Raw genomic sequence first — 21089 nt, 5'->3', positions numbered from 1 at the left:
GGGACGGGGGAGCCTGGTGGGCTTCCGTCTATGGGGTCGCACAGAGTCGGACATGACTGAAGCGACTTAGCAGCAGCAGCAGCAGCAGCAGGGAATCCCTGGGCATTTCTCCAGTTATTATTTGTAGCAATCACATATTTTTAGCACCAATAATATAGACAGCATAGAGCAGAACAGAGGATACTTTTGTTCCTTTTTTTTTTCTTTTTAATTTCATTTTTTAAACTTTTTTCTTTTACATTGGAGTACAGCCAGTTAACAATGTTGTAACAGTTTCAGGTGGACAGCAAAGGGGCTCAGCCATACATATCCATGTATCCATTCTCCCCCAAACTCCCCTCCCATCCAGACTGACATATAACATTGAGCAGAAATCCCTGTGCTACACAGTAGGACTTTGTTGGTTATCCATTTTAAATATAGCAGTGTGTACACGTCCATCCCCAACTCTGTAACTAACCCTTCCCAGCCTCCTCCCCTCCTGACGACCATAAGCTCATTCTCTAAATCTGTCAGTCTGTTTCCAGAACCATTTCCAATATGAACCAGTGACAATCATATCATACACGTGGGCTGAAGAATCTCTAAGACAGGCTGGTGATTCAAAGGAAATCAACAAAAATGCACATGAGGGAAGGGATTATGGTCAATTTTACTTGCCTCTCTCTCCTCTGCATCTAGAACAGTGCCTGTCCCTCAGTTGGTGCTTAATAATTGTAACTGAATGAATGCATGAATGCACCAGTGATTTAGCTGTGCCAAGGAATTGCTAAGCGATGTCATTTTGGACACTGCTCTTTCCTGGGTTCCACTCATGCCGCTCTTGTTTTTTCTCTCCAGCAGATCTCAGTCTCGGGAGGAGGTTTGCCCCCTGTCAGCACCTTGACGAATATCCACAGCCTGTCCCACCACAATCCCCAGCAATCTCAAAACCTCATCATGACCCCCCTCTCTGGAGTCATGGCCATTGCACAAAGTAAGCTCTGTTCTTGGTCAGAAAACTTGGGGGCAGGGAGGAGTGCTTTGGGAAAGGAGTCAACCTGATTTAAAACAAAAAGCAGTAAAGAAGATATTCTTCCAACTCATCCAACCACTTGTAGATTTGATTCAACTCATTTTGTTCCTTATCTCTCTCCTCACGATTTGGATTGTTCAGCCTAAAATTAGAAGAAATTCGGGAATGGAGTTGAATCTGGGTCATAGCTCACCAGCTGTGCATCTTGGGTCGAATCATTGCATCTTTATGAGGCTCAGTCTTCTCATCTGTAAAATGAGTTGTTGGGGCAATCCAATGACTGGGTACATAGACACGCTTGTACATTGATAAAGTATGAATATGTATAATATTGTAGCTTCTATTTTTGTCCAGTGTTCATTCCTATCCCTGAGTGTGTGGTGGGTTTTCCAGGAGGTTGGGTTTTGCTGATGTTTCTTTGTGTTGTTTGAGGTGGAGTAAGACATGAGGGGTTCCCTTCTTTTTTTTTAATATTAGATTTATTAATTGTTTGATCTTATTTTGGACATGCCCTCACGGCATGGCATGTGAGATCTTAGTTCCCCAGCTAGGGATTGAACCTGTACCCCTGTGGTGGAAGTGCAGTCTTAACTCCTGGACCACCTGGAAAGTCCATGGGCTTCCTTCTTAATGGGGAATTCTGTATAGTCAAATGAGACCTCTTTGGCAGGTGGTAAAAACATACTGAGAAGGAACTCTGCGTGAAACTGTCATAGCATCTCTGAGCCTTGACAGATTTAAAGAGAAATAGATTGTGCCCTGAAGACGGAGCGAGGCGTCAGGTCCTTCTAGCCCTGGGGGCTCAACTTCCACAGCCAGTCTGTCCCTATCCATCACTGATGGGCCATTTCAGCGCAAGAAGGCTGCCATGGGCGTGCCTGGGGATGCCGCTCTCAGAGTAATGACATTGATGCGTATTCAGTGTATTTTCAGCCTCGTGTGGACAGCTCAGGCCAAGCCTTCCCTGTGATCCAGGGAGCACCCGTGAGAGGTCTTGGGGATAGCTATGGGAGGTACATTTCCCGTCTTGCTTCTACCCTGGGGATCGCCCGCTGTCCTTGTGGCCTCCCTGTGTCCAGTGCCCATGTGAACCACTTTTTTATTTGTTCCTGCCTTTTTTGCTCCTCTGTCCACTCTTCCTAAACCTCATCTAGCCTCAGATCACTTCTGAAGGGATGGACTTTTGTGCTCCTTGAGAGCAAAACAGAGTCAGGCCCATAGGAGTCGCCTGAGTTTATTGAATGAGTGCATTTGGCCCCCTCTCTGTCCTCAGCTGCTGGGAAACTGAAGCCCTCCCCACTTAGTTTTATAAAAGGAACCTTTAGAGGACTCACAAAATTTGAAAAGGTATTTTAAATTTGCTGCCTTTTCACGGGGCCGTCTCCAGGAATATGGTAACCACACTAAAACCAGGGTTTGAGAATGAGATCAGATTCCTGAAACCAGCTTGCTTGACTTCTAGGAGATTTGATTAAAAGGCCCATGGATAAGATATCTCATCTCTCTCTCTCTCTACAACCAAAACTATACACAAACTGTCCCATTTACCTTCTTTCTTCGCACCTCCAGCTTTGGCTGACACACACAGTTCTATATTTTCTTAGGCACTATCTGTATTAAAATTTTCCCTGGAGCTGTTATACTTTTTTTTTCATTTTGCACCTCCTAATTTTTCTCGCCTATAATTCTCTCTATTCTCTTATAATAATCTTATTCTCTAATTGCAGACAGCCAGTACCAGAGTGCCCTGACCTTAGATGGGTGTGTGTGTGTGTGTGTGTGTGTGTGTGTGTGTGTGTGTGTGTGTGTGTGTGTACTTGGAGTGGGGAAAGCACGAAGTATGATGAGGGTCACCAGCAAACATGGTTGAGACACAGTAGTCCTATCCCAGGGAGTGTCAGAATGAAGAATCGGTTATGGAGTCCAAGCTTGTTCTGTTCTCTGCACCACAGGCCAGTAAATCGAGAGACAAGTTGTTGGGGGAATAAATAGCCAGCTCCTGTCCTGTTGAGTGGGGCTTCCCAGGTGGTGCTAGTGGTGAAGAGCCTGCCTGCCAATGCAAGAGACAAGGGTTCAATCCCTGGGTTGGGAAGATGCCCTGGAGGAGGGCATGGCAACGCCCTCCAGTATCCTTGCCTGGAGAATCCCTTGGACAGAGGAGCCTGGGGGTGGGCTGCATTCCATAGGGTTGCAAAGAACTGGACACGACTGAAGCGACTTAGCACACACATCCTGTTGAGTATGTGGGCCCTGCTTGGTGACTGCAGAGGCCCAAGGAGAACGTGATAACAGACTCCCCAGCAGTGCCAATTCATCATTCCCTACTCACCTGTTGGACTGGATAACATGCTTCTTAAGCAGGAACCAGTGCCCAGAAAACAGATGGGAAAGCCAAGTGTCACACTCTGCGGGAGCTCGAATGACATCAGTGGCTTTCCATCCTGGAACTGAGGCACATTAGGGGCACAGCCTGTGTTGAAAATAAAATTCCTGGGCCTCACCTCCAAAGGGTCTGACTCATTATGTCTCGGGTGGGGCCGAGGAATGTGTATTTCTTAAAGGGCTCCTCAGGACGACTCAAAAACAATAGGCTGGTTGCAGGACTAGTCCTCCAATGCCATCCGCTCCAGATGGCATCATTTGCTTTTCTAGGCAGAGACTTCCTGAAAAGAGCAGTGGCGATGGGCTTGGGGAGAAAACAGCAAACCCACGGGGCTCCCTTGGAGTCTGAGACCTTATGGGAAAGTTAGGAAACAGATCAAGGTGTCAGGTGAGACAGCGCCTGGAGGAGAAGCCGAGCCCTTGGGGAGTTAGAGATAGTGCTGTTCTGAGTGATCAGAGGACCCCTCCTTCCCAGCCCCACCCAGGAGAGCCAGGAGGGGGCTTATTCCCCTTCCCTTCTCTGCTCACCTTTTAGGTTTCTGATAACGGTATCAGCTAAAGCTCTGAGCAGGCAATTGTTGAGGCCTCTGTGCTGTCTCCACAGAGCACTTCCCCCTCCTGTGAACCTGCTTATGGAACCCTCTACATCTCAGGAAAGGCTCTCTAGGTGTCTATTCCCGCATCTGCCTAAAAAAGACATCTTTTTTCTGGGTTTCTGTCTTCAGCTTGTTCTAGCCCTCCCCCCACCACTTCCCAGAAAAAAGTGAAAGAAAGTGGAGTCACTCAGTCGTGTCCGACTCTTTGTGACCCCATGGACTGTAGCCTACCAGGCAAGATTCTCCAGGCAAGACTACTGGAGTGGGCTGCTATTTCCTTCTCAGGGGATATTCCCAACCCAGGGATCAAACCCGGATCTCCTGCGTTGCAGACAGGCACTTTACCATCTGAACCACCAAGGAAGCCCCCCTGCCCCCCCCCCCCACCAAAATGAGGTCAAATCAAAGGAAACTTGGCAACTCCAAGAAAGAAGTTGGGAGTATCTTTCTCCTCATCCTCCCATCCCCAGCCCCAACCCGCTTCAGCTACCTGCCCCAGAATCCCGCCCAGGGAGCCAACGGAGGGTGGGTACCAGGGACCTGATCTTGGCAGCATGGGCCCCAGTTCTAAAGAGACCTCAGGATATAGACATAATACAGAACCATGGAGGTCCCCGTCCTCCAGAACAGAAAGATGGCAGCACCTACTGTAACCACCAGCCTTCAGCTTATTGCTTCCTCCTTCCAGTACATGGTCCTTCCATTGCCACCAGCCCTGTGCTGCCAGATGAGACACACTCTCTTCACAGACTGGCTGAGTCGCAGTCTTTTATCCCCTCTCTGCTCTAGTTAAGAGAATGAGCATCTGACCTCTCTGCACAGCCGGCCGAAGGAGGGTCTTCAAGCTGCACACCTCTAGGACTGTGGAGGAGGTTTTGTCTTTTTATCTAAATGTGGGCCCCTGCACACCCCTGCCCCCTGCTGGACAGACATATCTGGGCAGTAATCTGTACCTTAGAGTGGACACCTATAACTCAGTCCTGAGTGCACCAGGGCAAGCCTCCCTCAGAGCCAGACATGGATGGAGTGGGCAGATATATTGTTGTTGTTCAATCACTCAGTCTTGTTCAACTCTTTGCAACCCCATGGACTGCAGCATGCCAGGCTTACCCGTCCTTCACCATCTCCCAGAGTTTGCCCGAGTTCATGTCCATTGAGTCAATGATGCCATCCAACCATCTCATCTTCTGTCATCCCCTTCTCCTACCTTCAACCTTCCCCATCATGAAGATCTTTTCCAATGAGTGGGCAGACATAGAGCACTGCAACCCCAAGGGGGCTACTTTGGGAAACAGGACAATTTTGGGAAACCCTCAGACCTCAGTCAGACCTGTTGAAACCCTGTTTCCATCTACAGCTGTCTGTGGAATGTGGGCGAGTCACCTTATCTCTCTAAGCCTCAATTTTTCAATCTATAAAATGGGTCTATAAAATCGCTTTCCAGACAACCTCTTATGTAACAGCCTCAACCCAGTGCTGGCAAACAGCAGGGGCTCTGTTGATGACTGTTAAGTCTGTTCACCTTTGCTCATCCCTGAAGCCATCTCTGATCCTTCCTCTCGTTCCCACAGGCCTCAACTCCTCCCAAGCTCAGAGCGTCCCCGTCATCAACAGTGTGGCTGGCAGCCTGGCAGCCCTGCAGCCCGTCCAGTTCTCCCAGCAGCTGCACAGCCCTCACCAGCAGCCCCTCATGCAGCAGAGCCCGGGCAGCCACATGGCCCAGCAGCCCTTCATGGCTGCAGTGACCCAGTTGCAGAACTCACACAGTAAGGACCCGGGCTCATTGGGGAGGGAGCCCCAAGGGGCCTCGACGGCCAGCGTGTTCACTCTCTGGGTCTGAAGTTTCTTGGAAGCTTCCTGGTTTGGTCACTTTTCCCTACCTGTGATCAACCAAGACAATTCCTTTCTTTCATTTTAAAAAAAATGTGTCTGGCTGCACTGAGTCTTCGTCGCGGCACATGGGCCTTTCAGTCTTCGTTACAGTAAGTGGGATCCTTAGTTGCAGCGTGTGGGATCTAGTTCCCGGCCCAGGGGTTGAACCTGGGACCCCTGCATTGGGAGCACGGGGTCTTAGCCACTGGGTCACCTGGGAAGTCCCAAGACAATTTCTTAAGCACAACTCTTATGCGATGCTGTGCCTTTTCTGGTCCTCTTCTCTACCCCTGGAATTCCCAGGGGAGATTTCGCAGAGGACAGTTGAGGCCAATACGGGAAAAGAAGCTAGAAATAGAGATCTGGGGAGATAAATATAAATGTGGCATGAACCCATGCCCCCTTTCCCGCCCTGGTTCCCATGGAAGAGATCCTCAGGCAGGCGCACCCCTTTTCCCAATGAGCTTCACCTTTGCCTTTTCAGTCCAAAATTCCAGGCAGCTGTTATCAGATGATCAGACTTAGCATATGACTTGCCTCCTAAGTGTCTTCTCTGAATTTGAAAAATCTTCCAGAGTCCCCACACTCTCCGATTTCCACCCCCCCAAACATCTCTAATGGAGAACCATGAACATGGGTGGAAAAAACCACATGCACACGGAACATTAGTTTCTGCCCCATGCAGAGAGTCTGCTTCCCACCTCCAATGTTTTCACCTACCCTAAGACTACCTTTCAACCATTTAGCTTTGGGTGTGTTGTTGTTGGTTTTGTTTTTGTTTTTTTGCCATGCTGAGTAACCTGTGAGATCTTAATTCCCCAACCAGGGATCGAACCTGTGCCCCCTACCTTGGAAACATAGGATCTTAACTACTGGACCCCCCGGGAAGTCCCCCCTTTCAACCATTTACTTCCCATCCACCCCTAGCCCCCATTTCTCCCCTTCCTGAGCCCCAGAGCCCCAGCCCTCTGGCTATGTCAGGCTATAGGCCCTTGCCTCCAAGTCTGGGGAGAAAGTATGGGAAGGATGGTTTTCTATCTTCCAACACAACCCATGCACACACCTGGGCTGCCTCTGGAATAGAGCAATAGTACATCAGACAGGCCTAGATTTAAATCCTGGCTCTGAGCCTTAGGAGCTATGTAGCCGGTGGTAATTTCCTCAGCCACTCTCAACTTCAGTTTTTTCATCTTAAAATGGAAATAGGGTGCATGTGGAGTCACTATGAAAGTGAAACAAGAGTAGATATGAACTGTGTTTGGTGAGCATTAAGAGTTATTAAAATGCAGACTTCCCTGGTGGTCCAGTGGTTAAGGCTTCATGCTTCCAGGGCAAGGGGTGTGGGTTTGACCCCTGGTTGGGGAACTAAGATCCCACATGCCACGTGGCCAAAAAATTTGAAAAATGAATACATTAAGAGAGTTATAAAAATGCAAATAATGATTTATTAAGGGTGTCTAATAGGAGGAGGCAGGGGTGGGAAACAGGATTTCAGTTGCTCTTCTGGTTGCGAGTCTGAGGGGCAACGGCTAAGTTCAGCCTCCTTCTACGCTTGGGGCTCCATCCCTCCCCAGGCCTGCGGAGCTGGTTTCTGCGTACCATCTCACATTCCAATCACATTTTCGTGGCTTTTAAAAAATCTGCCACAGCCTGCAGCAGAGCCTGGGACCATGTGCGTCACACTGTCCTTCCTCCCCAGCCCTGACAGTGTGCTCCCCCCGCCTCACCTGGGCAGGATTCCTCAGTGGCGAGGCTTGGGTGGGACAGAGAGGGATCACCAGCGACCTGTGGACTGCCGAGGCCCCGCTGTCCTGGCTGGCTCTGAAGAGAGAGCTCGTGGGGCCCCAGACCAGGAAACAACCAGCCTCCCACCAAGGGAAGGACAAGCTGAGACAGCAGGCTGTGACCTTTACCCTCATTCCCTACTGGAGGACTCCTTGGTAGAACAAGCTGGTCCCTCCCTCAAGGCCAAACATCCACATGCTTTCTGGGCTGGTCATGTGACCTGGAATTTACATGAATCTTATGGACGGACTAGCATGAGTCAAAGGTTCCAGACTTGGTGGACACATACTGGGAAAACAAAAAGCGAAAACCACACACTTCTGGAGCTTTTATTGAAATCTAGGCTCAGGGAGCTTCCCTGGTGGCTCAGACAGTAAAGAATCTGCCTGCAATGTAGGAGATGTGGCTTCAATCCCTGGGTCAGGAAGATCCCCTAGAGAAGGGAATGGCAACCCACCCCAGTATGGAGAACCCAAAGGACAGAGGAGCCTGGAGGGCTACAGTCTGTAGGGTCGTAAAGAGTCGGACATGACTGAGAGACTAACCCTTTTGTCCATTGTACCTCATTTGGGTGATGTCACAAGGCATTTTAGTGCAAACTGGGACAGCCCAAAATTATACTAGTAGTGACACCCATGTCTATTTAACAATTATTAATCAATCTACAATTGCTAACATGAGACCTAGGACTTGAGTCACTGCAGAAATAGTAAGCAACAGGCCAGCTCCTTCATTTTGCCAGCTACTGCGAACTTTCTTGGACTTAAATTCTCAGATGCACCACATATACCCCAGGATCAATTGTGTTTGGGGTGTTTGTTTTTGTCTTTGAATATTTATTTACTTGGCTGTGCCGATCTTAGTTGCAGCATGTGGGACCTAGTTCCCTGACCAGGGATCGAACCCCGGCCCCCTGCATTGGGAGCATGGAGTCTTAGCCACTGGACCACCAGGGAAGTCCCAGGATCACTTGCTGATATCCAGGCATCTAATACTTTGAAAGTCAGGGAAAGAAAGTGCTCCCACCAAGAAGCACCATCCACCTCTATACACCAGGCACTGTGGAAACCTATTTATCTATTTGGTAAACTGCTTTAAACACAATCTCTTTTAATCCTACAACAGATATCATTCCCATTTTACAGAGGAGGAAACTGAGGCTAACTGAGTTGATTAAGGAGCCAGGATTTAAACACATGGCCATTCTTTCTGATCACATCACACTGCCTTGCCCAAACATAACTACCACCCACCCCCACCCCCTTTTATCTGCCTGGGGAAAAAGGAACAGTGGTGTGGGATGAGGGGTGGTCTGTAGCTGTGCTTACACTCTTGCGGGATGTGCACCTTGACCTTGTCTTCACTTTGTGTCTGCAGTGTACACACACAAGCAGGAACCTCCCCAGTATTCCCACACCTCCCGGTTTCCATCTGCGATGGTGGTCACAGATACCAGCAGCATCAGTACACTCACCAACATGTCTTCCAGTAAACAGGTAATGCTGGCGAGAAGGTAGGGGGAGGGGAGGGATGACCATGACTGCTGATGTGCAGAGCGCGTGACAAGTGCGGCCTGGGCCTCAGTGTGGTCCTTCTGAGGCTCCCTGGGTACTTTCTAAAAGAACCCCTGAGGCCACAAGGCAAAGAAGATGGGCCACAGGCTGAAGGGGCTTATTGCTCCCCTAGCATCCCTAACAAGAGCACTAGAGTAGAGACGTGTGCTCAGCTGCTGGAGACTGGCTTATACAGAGCCTGCAGGCCCTGGGGTTGAGTATCCCCAGTGGGTTGGTCATGATCCATGGACATGGAAAGCTCAGACATTTCCAAGGAAAGCTCAGAAAGTCAGACCCTCTGGAGTCTCATGCTTTGCAAGAGGGATCCCTGAGGATTTCCCATCAGTTAACGAATAGAGAAAATGAACAGTGAGTCAGAGGTCCCGAGGCTGATTCACCCAGTTCAGAACTCATCCTGAACCCCCAGTGCTGTAAGCTCCAGAAAATGACCCGATTCTGCCAACCCACAGGGACTCCCCAGTAGACAGCCTGGCCTTACCAGGGGCCTGTGTTCACTTGGTGTTTTATAGAGAAGCTCAGAATCAGCTTCCTGGTGCATTGAAAGTGGGGAATCCAGAGGCTTAGTCACCATGTCAGTTGATGACTAACTCCCACCTCCACATACATAGAGGGGATGAGGGTAAAGACGACCCATGGTGAGGCTACAGCTTGGGCAGCTGGTCTCGAACGAGACACTGAGAGTTAGGAAATGGGACAAGACGTCTGAATGCAGATCGCAATTCCAGAGTAACACAATAGGACCTTTCACTAGCTGGGGTCTGTGCAGTGTGGGAACTGTTTGGCCTTTATTGATTGTTAGATAAGTAGGTGACAACCTTGAACTTCATGTCAGAGGCTCTTGGCAGCGTTTGGTCCTGTGGATGGTTCCCCCCGCCCCCCCACCATCAAATCACACTTCATCCAGTGTTGATGTGCTCCTGAGCAAGTTCTTTCATGGACTCAGCCTTCTCTGTTCTTCCTTTGCCCCCATCTCCTCCTGGTCCTGCACTGTCATGAAACAGGTGGATTCAGTTCCTGACTTTGCCACTTGCTTGGTGACCTTGACCTCCCTGAGCCTTCACCTTCCTCATCTCTAAAACAAATCGTGGCCTCTACTTGCTGGGCGGATTTGATTAAGCCATGTAGATTAAGTGCCTGGCACATCTTGGGCGCTGAAACACACATGACCTAGTCCTTCAGGCTGTGGAATGAGGTGAGGTAGGGAGGGAGAGGTGTGTGGGACCCACCTTGCTATCTTTCTCTCACCCATTGGAAGATGAAAGGACAGCCCCCGGTGCCCTGCCCTTCGACTCCTGTGCGATTTCCCACTCTTTGTAGTGAGCAGGGAAAACATTTATCTGTGCTCACCAATCTCAATCAGGGGGGCAGCCAGGCGCAGCAGCCCTCCTTGGGAATACCTTCCCCTTTGAAAGGTTTATCAATCCATCTGCCACTTGGGCAGCCCTGGACAGGGCTGTGATTAATGATTCCTGTCTTTCCCAAGTTGACTTTGATGCTTGCTTGTTGAAACACGTCCTCTGAATTCAGGAAATGGCCTCTTAATCAAAACGCTTCAAGATGCTCTCTGAGATGCTGTACCAGCCCCCAGATGGGACCAAGTGGCCAGCCGACCTTGACGCCACATGAACGAGCCTCTAGAACTACTGCGAAGTCATCTCGAAACCCCCAGACATTTCAGGAGTCTGCTGATAGACTCACAGTTCTATAGAATGATGACGGTGACATTTAGTAAGGCTAACACTCTTCATGTAATGCTGTGCAGTTTATGCTTCTCATGAACGGTATCTCATTGTTTTCTTTTTGCCAAAACCTCCTAAGAAGTACAAAGAAATAAACCAAGGCTCAGAGACACAGGGTAACCTGCCCAAAGTCACAAGAGATGATATGCTAGGGCTGAACTTCCAGACTTTTGGTCTCAGGCTCTAAATCCTGGACTTTTCCCACTTAGACACTACTCGTCTTCCAATACCGGTCTTTTTATTTGTTTTTCACTGCACTGGGTCTTCACTGTTGCACACGGGCTTTCTCTAGTTGCAGCGAGCAGGGACTGCTCTTCCTTGCGGTATGGAGGCTTCTCACTGAGGTGGCTTCTCTTGTTGCGGAGCACAGGCTTAGGGCACACAGGCTTCAGTAGTTGAGGTGCAGGGACTTAGTTGAGCCAAGGCGTGTGGGACCTTATTTCCCAGACTAGTGATCAAACCCGTGGCCCCTGCATTGGCAGGCAGATTCTTAACCACTGGACCACCGGGGAAGTCCTGGCAATACCCGTCTTTAGTCACTGCTCTTGTGGTCTGTAACAGTCAGGAACAAGAGTAAAAATTAAACCTACATAACTATATTCCAGTCAGGAAACTTTCTTCCTGCAAACAACAGGAGAAGAGAGGGTAGGAAAGATGGAATGAAATAAGAGGAGAGTGAAGATGCTGCCTCCTGGCAGCAGGAGGAACCCAAGGGGAAGAAAAGTTGTACACACTCTGTTCTGAAGGCAAAGGGTCAGAAGTGAGTTTCAGAAGAGAATTGGTGACAATTCTGCTTTTTTTTGTTGTTTGAAAGTGTTCTTTTCCAAAAAGAGTTTCAAGACTATTGCTAGGAATCAGGAGCCCATGACGTAAGGAGAGGAAGATTCCCTGGCCAAATGTGTTGGGGGAACAGCTGGGTTTAGCAGAAACCCCACAGGACAGGGCTTCTCAGAATCTCTGCTGTTCCAATGTGGGCATTGAACCGGGACCCATCCCGGGCAGGGCTGCTTTAGAGGCATCATAGAATGCTAGGAAAAGCCAGCGGGTCTGAGCCAATCCTGGCTCCTTCACACCTGCTCCATGACCTTGGGCAGTTAATTCAGGGGTGTGAGTCTCGGGTTCTTCACCTCTGAAGGGGAAGCTCCCACCTCCCTCATACAGAATATTCAAAGCGCCTGAAGATCATGCCTGGTACCGAGTCATGTGCTCGAAGTGACAGCTTCCTTCCTGTCCCTACCCCTTTCTGTGTGTAATCCCTCAGAAGACACCTTCCATTAGCTCCCTCAGGACTGAACTCGCTGCTTGGTCTGCACGCGGTCAAAGGAGGTTCTGATAATAACATGTCTCAGGGTTAGGACCATTTCTCTGGCACATCCTGCCTCCTGGGCCGGGGCTCCAGATCCCTGCTTCCCACTCTCCTGCTACACAAGGATGCCCTTTCACCCACCACCCAGGGAAAAAAAAGCCAGTAGTTCAGGGCCTTTCAAAGCACCCAAGCCCTTTGTGTGTGGCCAAATGCCTGGGCTTTAGTAGATGTTTAGTAAATATGAAGAGTGAGTGAATGAATGAGTGAGTGAGTGAATGAATGAGTGAGTGAGTGAGTGAATGAATGAGTGAGTGAATGAGTGAGTGAGTGAATGAATGAGTGAGTGAATGAATGAGTGAGTGAGTGAATGAATGATTGAGTGAGTGAATGAATGAGTGAGTGAGTGAATGAATTCAAAGCTAGCATTTTTATTTTGAGTACCTCCCATTTGCCATGTAGCACTCCAGGTGATTTTCCATCTTACCTTTCCTGGCTAGCCCTCCTGCAAGGTAGAAATTTTTATGCCTAATTTACAGAGCCAAAAACGGAGGTTCAAAGATGGGGCAGAATCTGGCTAAGCATACAGGATGGTAAATCTGGAGCTAGAGTTCCAGACTTTGGTTCTTCTCACTCCGAATCCACTCAACAACACTCATCTTCTAAGATCCATTTTTAAAGTGCTTATAAAAATGACTCAACGTTATGCTGGCATGAGGCTAAAATCAGGATTTGACCTTGTCTCCCAGTGTTTTCCATCGTCAGGACAGGCATGCCGCAAGACCTTGTGGATCATGTTTCAGAAACCTCAGGCTGGAACTTACTTGCTGGAAATCCTTGGCAGCTACTGCCCTCTGTCCTTTCCAGAGCCTGTCTCCTGTCACCAACCCCCCGCCCAACCCCCAATGAGTCCTGGTGGGTTACCATCTGAGTGGGTCTCTGCCTCAGCCTCCTGCAAAAACAACAGTCCTCCAGCCTGGAAACCAGACCACAGCAAGCACCAGCCTTGGCTAAAACAAGTGTGGGCAGGCTGTGAGCAGACTCCTGTTTCCACAACTCTACCCACCGCTCCACTTCCTGGTTTATATAGAGAGAGGTCAGGAGAGGACCACCAGCCCCCTACCCCCACCCTCTGCCCAGAGCAGTCACCCATCAGGGGTGCTGATGAGAAGGAGGTGGGCAGCCTCATCATAAATCCCTTGAAGCTACACCCACCCCGCCACCCCCTCCCACCCCTTCCCCACATGCTCCTGACCTTCCCCCCACCTCCCAGTGGTGAGGCAGTGTGGGCTTGATGGTAAAGAGCCAGTGTGGGAATTAGACAGACCCCGTCCCCAGCTTCTGCCGCTTTCTACCTGTGTGACCAAAGGCAAAGGTCCAGCCTCTCTGAACTTCAGTTTCCTTACCTGTGATATGAAGATAACGATTCCTCCTTTGTGGGATCATTGAAAGGGCAAAATGCAATAAAACTTGTGAAACACTCAGCTCAGTGCTTGGCTGGGAACACCCAGTCTGTGGCAGCTGGGTCAACCCTGGCTTTCCCTGAGGGTAACCTTGGGTGTCTCTCGAGCTTAGGAAGGAGGATTTTAAATGGTAAAGGGCATTTATTTCCACCCTGGTGTCCCACTTAGAAGATAAAAGGCAGTAATCTTGCATAGTGGGTTTTCTGTTGAGACATCCTGGGCAAGTCATTTAAAATCTCTTGAAGCCTCAGTTCCCTCATCTAAAACACTGGAAGTATAATCATTACTTGTAATGAATAGAGCTATCATTAATCTACCTTAATAGATTATTAATAATCATCTGTATTCACTGTCTCCACTTCCTCACCCCCAATTCTTTTTATTTATTTTTATTTTTTTATTTTATTTTTTTCTGTATGATTTTTATTTTATTTTTCATTTTTTTAATTTTAAAATCTTCAATTCTTACATGCGTTCCCAAACATGAACCCCCCCTCCCACCTCCCTCCCCATAACATCTCTCTGGGTCATCCCCATGCACCAGCCCCAAGCATGCTGTATCCTGCGTCAGACATAGTTTTTTTTTTTATTTTTATTGAGGTATAGTTGCTTTATTCTCTGAGTTTCAGCATAGCAATTCACAATTTTTAAAGGTTATACTTCATTTATAGTTATTATAAAATATTGGCTGTATTCCAGTATCCATGCTGCACATTAGATCCTTGTGGGTTATTGATTTTATTCATAGTAGTTTGTACCTCTTAATCTCCTCTCTTGCCCCACCCCTCTTCCTTCTCCCCACTGGTCACCACTGGTCTGTTCTCCATACCTGTGAGTCTGTCTCTTTTTTATTCTATTCACTAGCTTGTTGTATTTTTTAAATTCCACAGGTAGTGACACCATACAGTATTTGTCTTTCACTGTCTGACTTATTTCACTAAAGCACGATGCCCTCCTAATCCATCTATGCTGTTGCAAATGTGAAATCTCATTCTTTTTTTATGGCTGCATATTCTATTGTATATACCTGGGGTGGGGGGTGTACAGAGACCTCTATGCCCCCATAGTTCTCTCCTGAGAGCACTCCAGACTGGCTTTTGTCCCCACATTCCTGAAACCCCTCTTCTCCAGCTCACTAACATCTCCACATGGCCAGATCCAGTGGTTACTTCTCCATCTCTGTCTCTGACATAGCCGATCACTCCCTCTTTTCCTCTCTCGAGTCTTAGGACATTCCCCATTCCTGGTTCTCCTCCTATGGAACTGGCCACTCCTCATTTCCTTGGCTGCCAGCTCATCTTTGCAACATTTACTAGTTGAGGGGCCCTGGGACTCATTCTTTGGCCTCTTCTCCTCCATGTTTATTCCTGGGTTCCTGGGTGATCCCCCAGTCGCATGAATTTGGGTCAGATGTACACGACCGTGGGTCTTATCATTCTGTCCCCAGTACTGACCTCTCCCTTCAGGGCACATTCACAAACCCAGTGCCCCTTTGGCATGTACAGGTGCACGCCCAATATACCTCACCAGCATCTCGGATCAAGTCTGCCTAACACAGCAGCTCTTCATTTTGCCCCGGTTTCTCCTGACCCAACTTGCTTTCTGCCCGGGCTTGTCCATTTCCCAAAATGCCATCAGTTATTCAGGTGAGACTCCTGAGAGTACCCGCTATCACTTCACACCCTGCATTCCACATCCCGTCCATCAACAAGTTCTGCTAAGGGTCCTTTAAAATGCGTCCTCTACCTGACTGCTGCTTACCCACCCCGTTAGCCTTGTGTTCCTGCAGCAGCCCCTAACTTTCCATTCCTGCCCCACAGGGATGGGTGTGCTCTGTTCGCCACTCAGCAGCCAGAGTGGTCTCTGAGAAAGGAAAAGCCATCATGTCACTCCCCCCGCCCCTGTCAAAAGTCTCCACTAACTTCTGGTTGTAACCAGACTGAAGCAGAGACTTCCAAGACCCTAGGTGGTCAGACGGAAGCCTCTCCTTCATCTGTCCCTCGGCTTCAGCCACACCAGAGCTAACAGGCTCCCACCGCAGGACTTCCGCTCCTGCGGCACCTTCTGCTGGAGTATACTTTAGTGTGTATCTTTGCATATGCTCGGCTCAAACCTCAAAGAGTGGGGAGATCACCTCCTGACCACCCCTGCATAATTTCTTCCCCCTTCCCTCTAGTCATTGTGACCTTTTATCATGCTTATTTTTCAAGAGTATTCATCTCCTCCTGAATTTTTATGTGATGCATTTCTTAACTCATTCATTGTTCAAAACTCTCACTAAAATGTCAGCTCAGTGAGGGTGGGGACGGAGTCCCATTCACAGCTGCATGCCCAGTGCCTGCGAAAGTGCTGAGCATAGGAAAGGCCCACAAAACCGTGTTAAATGAATGAATGACGATTACCTGCCTCAAAGGCATGATGTGAGAATTCTATGGAATAATGCGTGTCAAGGCTTTCCTTAGCAATGCAGCCTGGCACACAGTAGGACCTCAGTAAATGTCAGCTCTTCCCTTTATGGATCAGATCTTCTTAGAGAGAGGACATCCTTAAGAATCCTCCAGCTGCCCCGCCCTCCAGACGGAGGGCTCTGTAGTCACTGGGGGATCCCCAGGCAGGGTCCCCGCGGGGCTGGCTGAGCCGGGCCTCTGTTCTGAGGGAGCCCAGCATGCCCCTTATCAGATGTTTGTGTTTAGACTCTGAAGGGGGCAAATAACTCTAGTTCCTTTGACAACATTTAGGGCTCTGCCACCATTTTATTATGTGAGCAAACATTTGATAGCTGGGAAGCCCATCCCTAATGACAGGTCATAGAATCTCGCTGGCGTCTGCTTATCTGTTCTTGGTGTTTGCTCTTCCATTGAAACCTGCAAGGTCACAAGCCGTTTTCTCTCTCCTCCACCTGAAATCTGAAAATTGGAAAAAGCTTGATAGTGAGGAGTAAAGAGACTGGAGAGAGAGCAGAGGTGGGTGGAGGGAGGAAGAGGAGGCAAAAGATATCAGAGGACCCTGCCCAGGGGCTCAAGAATGCAGAAGGGCTGGAAACCTGTCTCCGCACATGGACGCACCACTCAGCCCTGCTCTGAGGAGCACTGGCGGGGTGGGGGGGGCGGGCGGGGGGACAGGGAGCAGCCCAGACCGGGGCACCCCGGGCAGCTTAACAAGGACAGTTGTGCCAGCACCATGGGAAGGACGGCACGCCTAGCAGCCCATCTAATCCCTCAACAACCTTCATCATAAAGGTGGGGAGACCGAGGCCCAGAGAAAGGAGTTTGAACAAGAGCAAAGCTCGTAGGGGCTTCCCTGGTGGTCCAGTGGCTAAGACTCCACGCCCGCAAGGCCACGGGCCCGGGTTTATCCCTGGTCAGGGAGCTAGATCCCACATGCTGCAACTAAGAGTTCGCATGCCATAGCTAAGATCTGGTGCAGCCAAATAAATAAATATTAAAAAGAACAACAAAGCTAGTAGAAGGCTCTTAACCTCAGTGTAATGTAAAGAACACTGTCTGGGAGGTCTCCCAGAACTGGTTTGAATCTCTGGCCCCACACTCTCCTAATTCCAAAACCTTGGGCAATTCCTAGATTCTCTTTGACCTTGCTTTCCTAATCTGTAAAATGGACGTAATAGCAGCCCCATACAAGGCTATGGCTGGGAGAACTGGTTAATGGGATAATAGTGGGATAAGAGGCCTTTAACAGTGTGACAGATATGTGAATGTGTTGTGTGTGTCTGTGTCTGTGTCTGTGTGTGGAGCGGGGAGTGTTTGAGGGGGAGTCTTGAGAAAATGAACCGTTAAGTCAAAGGGCAGAACCTTCCTCTGAGATGACAACAAAGGGGAAAGGGAAGGAAGAGAAGCAAAGTGCGGGAAAAGGGACTCCCCGGAAGGAAAACGCGAGCTGTGATCTTCCATGACAGTTGAGATGAGCGAGGCCCATGGCTCTGGGAGTGCAGGCTGCCCCATGTGGGGGTCTGGCTCTTCTCAGGGACTCTTCCATGCTGGGTCTCCTGCCCCAACCCACCCAGAAGCCTGGTCTCAAAGGCCTTTAGCCCTTGAATCCCAGTTCTCTGATTTCTTGTCTTGATAGTAGCAAGCATTATAGAAAGCACTTTGCAGTTCCCCACACTTCTTCCTGATGGAGCGTTAGTACGTGGTGATTTTCTCTTCTGCTCTGTGTCATTGGGGCTCAGCATAGACCAGCAGCATCAGCCCAACCTGGGACCTGATTAGAAATGCAGGTTCTTAGGCCCACCCCCGGCCCACTGAGTCAGAATCTACCTTTTAACAGGATCTCTGCTACTCCATTTGGAAAGGAATCTGGGGGACCCCTGCTCTTAGAGGTCTTAGGAAGAGACCCGTACTTCCTGCAAAAGCTCCCATCCAGCTGTCATTGCCACCAAACTGAGCAATTTATAAAAAGCACTCTCACAGGAAGAGGAGTCCCATTTCAGGATAAAGGTCAGCAAGTTGTGACTATTTCAAGGCCATTGGCAATTCACTTCTCTCTTCTGAAGTGGCCAGGGAATCCAGCTCCTAGATTTTCCTAAAGGGAGCGTGTTTCAGGACCAGCCCTGCAAGACTCTGAGGGCCCAGGGTCCCCACACCTCCAACCTCCAGCTCTTTGCTGGTTGAATTGGGTCTCAGCTCCCCCAGACAAGCCAGACGCTAAGGGCCCGGGTCCCCACCAGAGGCGCACAGCTGAGCTGTCTCTCCTCTCTCTCTGCAGTGTCCTCTCCAAGCCTGGTGATGCCCACACATCACTTACTTTGTGCACAGCAACAAGGACCCTTATTTTCCACACCATCACCCTCTGGGCAGCTGTCACGGAGAAGCGCAGTGACCCGACACGCAGCACCTGCGAGAGGTCCCTGCTCACCTGCTGTCCTGCTGGCGCCTCGGACACTCGCTCTGACAGGCGCAGCCCCTTCTATGCAGTATTGTCACGATGCCTCTCCCAAGAAGTCTGGTCTGTCCTAGAGGCAGGGGACAAAGAAGCAGCGGAAGAGGAAGAGAGAAAGCCGTAGCGTCTACATCACTCTCTCTCATCGAACAAACTGAAGTGAAAACTTGAATCTGTTACTGAAATGAGAAGAGGAGGACACGTGCTATTGAACTGAGCCAAACACACTGTAAATATCAGCCACCTCCCCCTGTCCCACCCCCCATCCCGGCTGATCTGGAGATTTCTTTTAAAGAAGTAAATTTGTCCAATGGGTGTAAACTATAAACTATTGTAATTAAGTGCAATCTCCCCCCTCTACTTCCTCTCCCCTCTGCCCTGTATATAATACTAAAGCATCTATCGGTTTTCTTTGTAAAGGTCAGAGTTGAATTTTCAAAGTGATTCGCCCCCTCTCTCTTTCCCCCACGGAGAAATACCTAAGGCAGAAGTGAAGCCCTTGACCCGCTTCCTTGGCCCTGGATACACACAGAGACTGGTGTATTTTGGACTGACTGCCAGCTCACTCTGATCTCCTGATGTTAAGACACACCCTGGAAGGGCTGAACAGAGAGTCAGAGTAGTGTCTTAGCTTCCGGAAGGGTTGGGGGGCCAGCCAGGACAGCCCCAGGAAACGCCAAGGCAGGGACGCTGGCTGTTTGATATAGCACAAGAAAAAGTTGCCCTTTCAGAAAACCTCCCATTAAAACAATTTATTTTACCATGGCCCAGAGTCTCATATTTCTGCCTCTGATGCTTTCCCTGCCTTGGTTTCTCCAAGAACCCCTGGCCCCTGGTCTTGGAATTTTCCACTTACTCCACGGGGCTCGCTGCTGCATGTCCCATTGTCTTCGGCCAGCCTTATTGCTGAGGTAAGAAAAGTTTTTTTCCCCCAGTCAGACTCCAATACTTTGTCTTTCTGTGACTCATCGGAGTAGACTTGGAGCCAACTCTTGGTGACTGTTGGTCACAGGAGCAGAGGAAAAAGGAGGAAACTTGGAATCACCATGGGTAACATTGTCAGCTTCATTGTAAGCATGAACGCCAACCTTTCTTCCCTCCCATAGGGCTGTTAGTCAGGAGAATGGCTCCTGTGCATATCACCTCCTGCCTGGGTTCTTGCCTCCGGTGAGGATGGTAATGAAGACAAATAGTCCAAAAGGTGAAAAGCCAGAGGACTAAACACTCTCCAGCAGGGGCTTTGCCACAAAGAATCCAGCGTTGACTCTAGGAAGAAGGAGGCTGGACCTTTCCTCCTTGCCGTCTCCAGCACAGACTTACCAGCGTGTGGTTTCTGGCTTCTAGACAGAGCAGTTCCCAAGCTGGCTGTAAGCGAGGGCATCATGCTGAAGAGGTCCCAAGAAACAGGTTTTTCAAAATCTCAAAGTAGTAGAAGATGCAGTTCTTAGTGAGCCAGGCAAAGGTACTGAGAGCCCAGGGCAGGGATGGAGACTGTTAAAAATGCTGACCTCTTTTGGCTCCTGGCTCCCCTCAAGACAATGTTATTTGGGCTAAAGTGGTCAAGAGAAAATTCATGGATGGGTTGAAAAGGGCCGGGGCCAAAGCCGAGATCTTTATGTCAAGAGAGGCCAGGATTTGCTGACTCTGGTGGAGATGGCTTATTGGTTGGCTCCTGTGAGTTCAGGAAGAGGAAGGGAATACAGGTCTTGAACTCCAGCCTCAACTGGAGCCTTCTGTTTGAATTCACATTGTTTTTGGAGCAGTAAGTATCTGCATTTGACAGATTTTATATCTTGTGTTATTGTAATAATCCTGAAAACCCAGGAGGTCTTAATCACTCTAGAAGCCATCCAGGAGTGTGGAGGACTTGGGGAGGGGCGGAAATCTCTAGGAATTTTTCTTAACTAGACCCTATGTGGGCCAAGACTCATACAAGGAGACCCTGGCAGGTGAGAGCACCTCCCTTCTAAATCAACTCTCTCTTCTCACTGACTCTAAGAGGAGCAAGGAGGCCCACTGTGCATGGATTCAGGTGGGCATTACCCCCTCCAAAGATTCATCTGCAACTAAAGCCCCCCATGTCGTCTTCCCTTATGGACCAGTCACTTGGGAATTCCTACCCCAAGCAACAGGTTTTTCAAAATCCCAGTGTAGTGGGAGATGCAGTTCTTAGTGATGCTGCTGCTGCTGCTGCTGCTGCTGCGAAGTAGCTTCAGTCGTGTCCAACTCTGTGCAACCCCATAGACGGCAGCCCACCAAGCTCCCCCGTCCCTGGGATCCTCCAGGCAAGAACACTCGAGTGGGTTGCCATTTCCTTTTCCAATGCATGAAAGTGAAAAGTGAAAGTGAAGTCGCTCAGTCGTGTCCGACTCTTGGCGACCCCATGGACTGCAGCCTACCAGGCTCCTCCATCCGTGGGATTTTCCAGGCAAGAGTGCTGGAGTGGGGTGCCGTTGCCTTCTCC

The 21089-nt window shown here is 49.4% G+C and overlaps 1 protein-coding gene across 4 annotated transcripts in view; it reads left to right on the top strand.

Annotated features, from left to right (window-relative positions):
• The window catches only part of HNF1B (HNF1 homeobox B), a 63989-nt gene extending 44599 nt beyond the window's left edge, over window positions 1-19390 (top strand). For 2 of the 4 annotated variants that reach the window (XM_018064202.1, XM_018064200.1), the window contains exons 6-9: window positions 841-976; window positions 5565-5759; window positions 9028-9146; window positions 18452-19390. In XM_018064202.1, the coding sequence (XP_017919691.1) occupies window positions 841-976; window positions 5565-5759; window positions 9028-9146; window positions 18452-18472 (471 nt within the window). In that variant the 3' untranslated portion in view covers window positions 18473-19390. The remainder of the gene's footprint in view (window positions 1-840; window positions 977-5564; window positions 5760-9027; window positions 9147-18451) is intronic. The other 2 variants (XM_018064199.1, XM_018064201.1) reach the window with 1 other exon arrangement.

This window comes from Capra hircus, chromosome 19 (genome assembly GCF_001704415.2).
Source record: "Capra hircus breed San Clemente chromosome 19, ASM170441v1, whole genome shotgun sequence".
NCBI classification, from domain to species: Eukaryota; Metazoa; Chordata; class Mammalia; order Artiodactyla; family Bovidae; genus Capra; species Capra hircus.
This window is presented reverse-complemented; position numbering and strand designations above follow the sequence as displayed.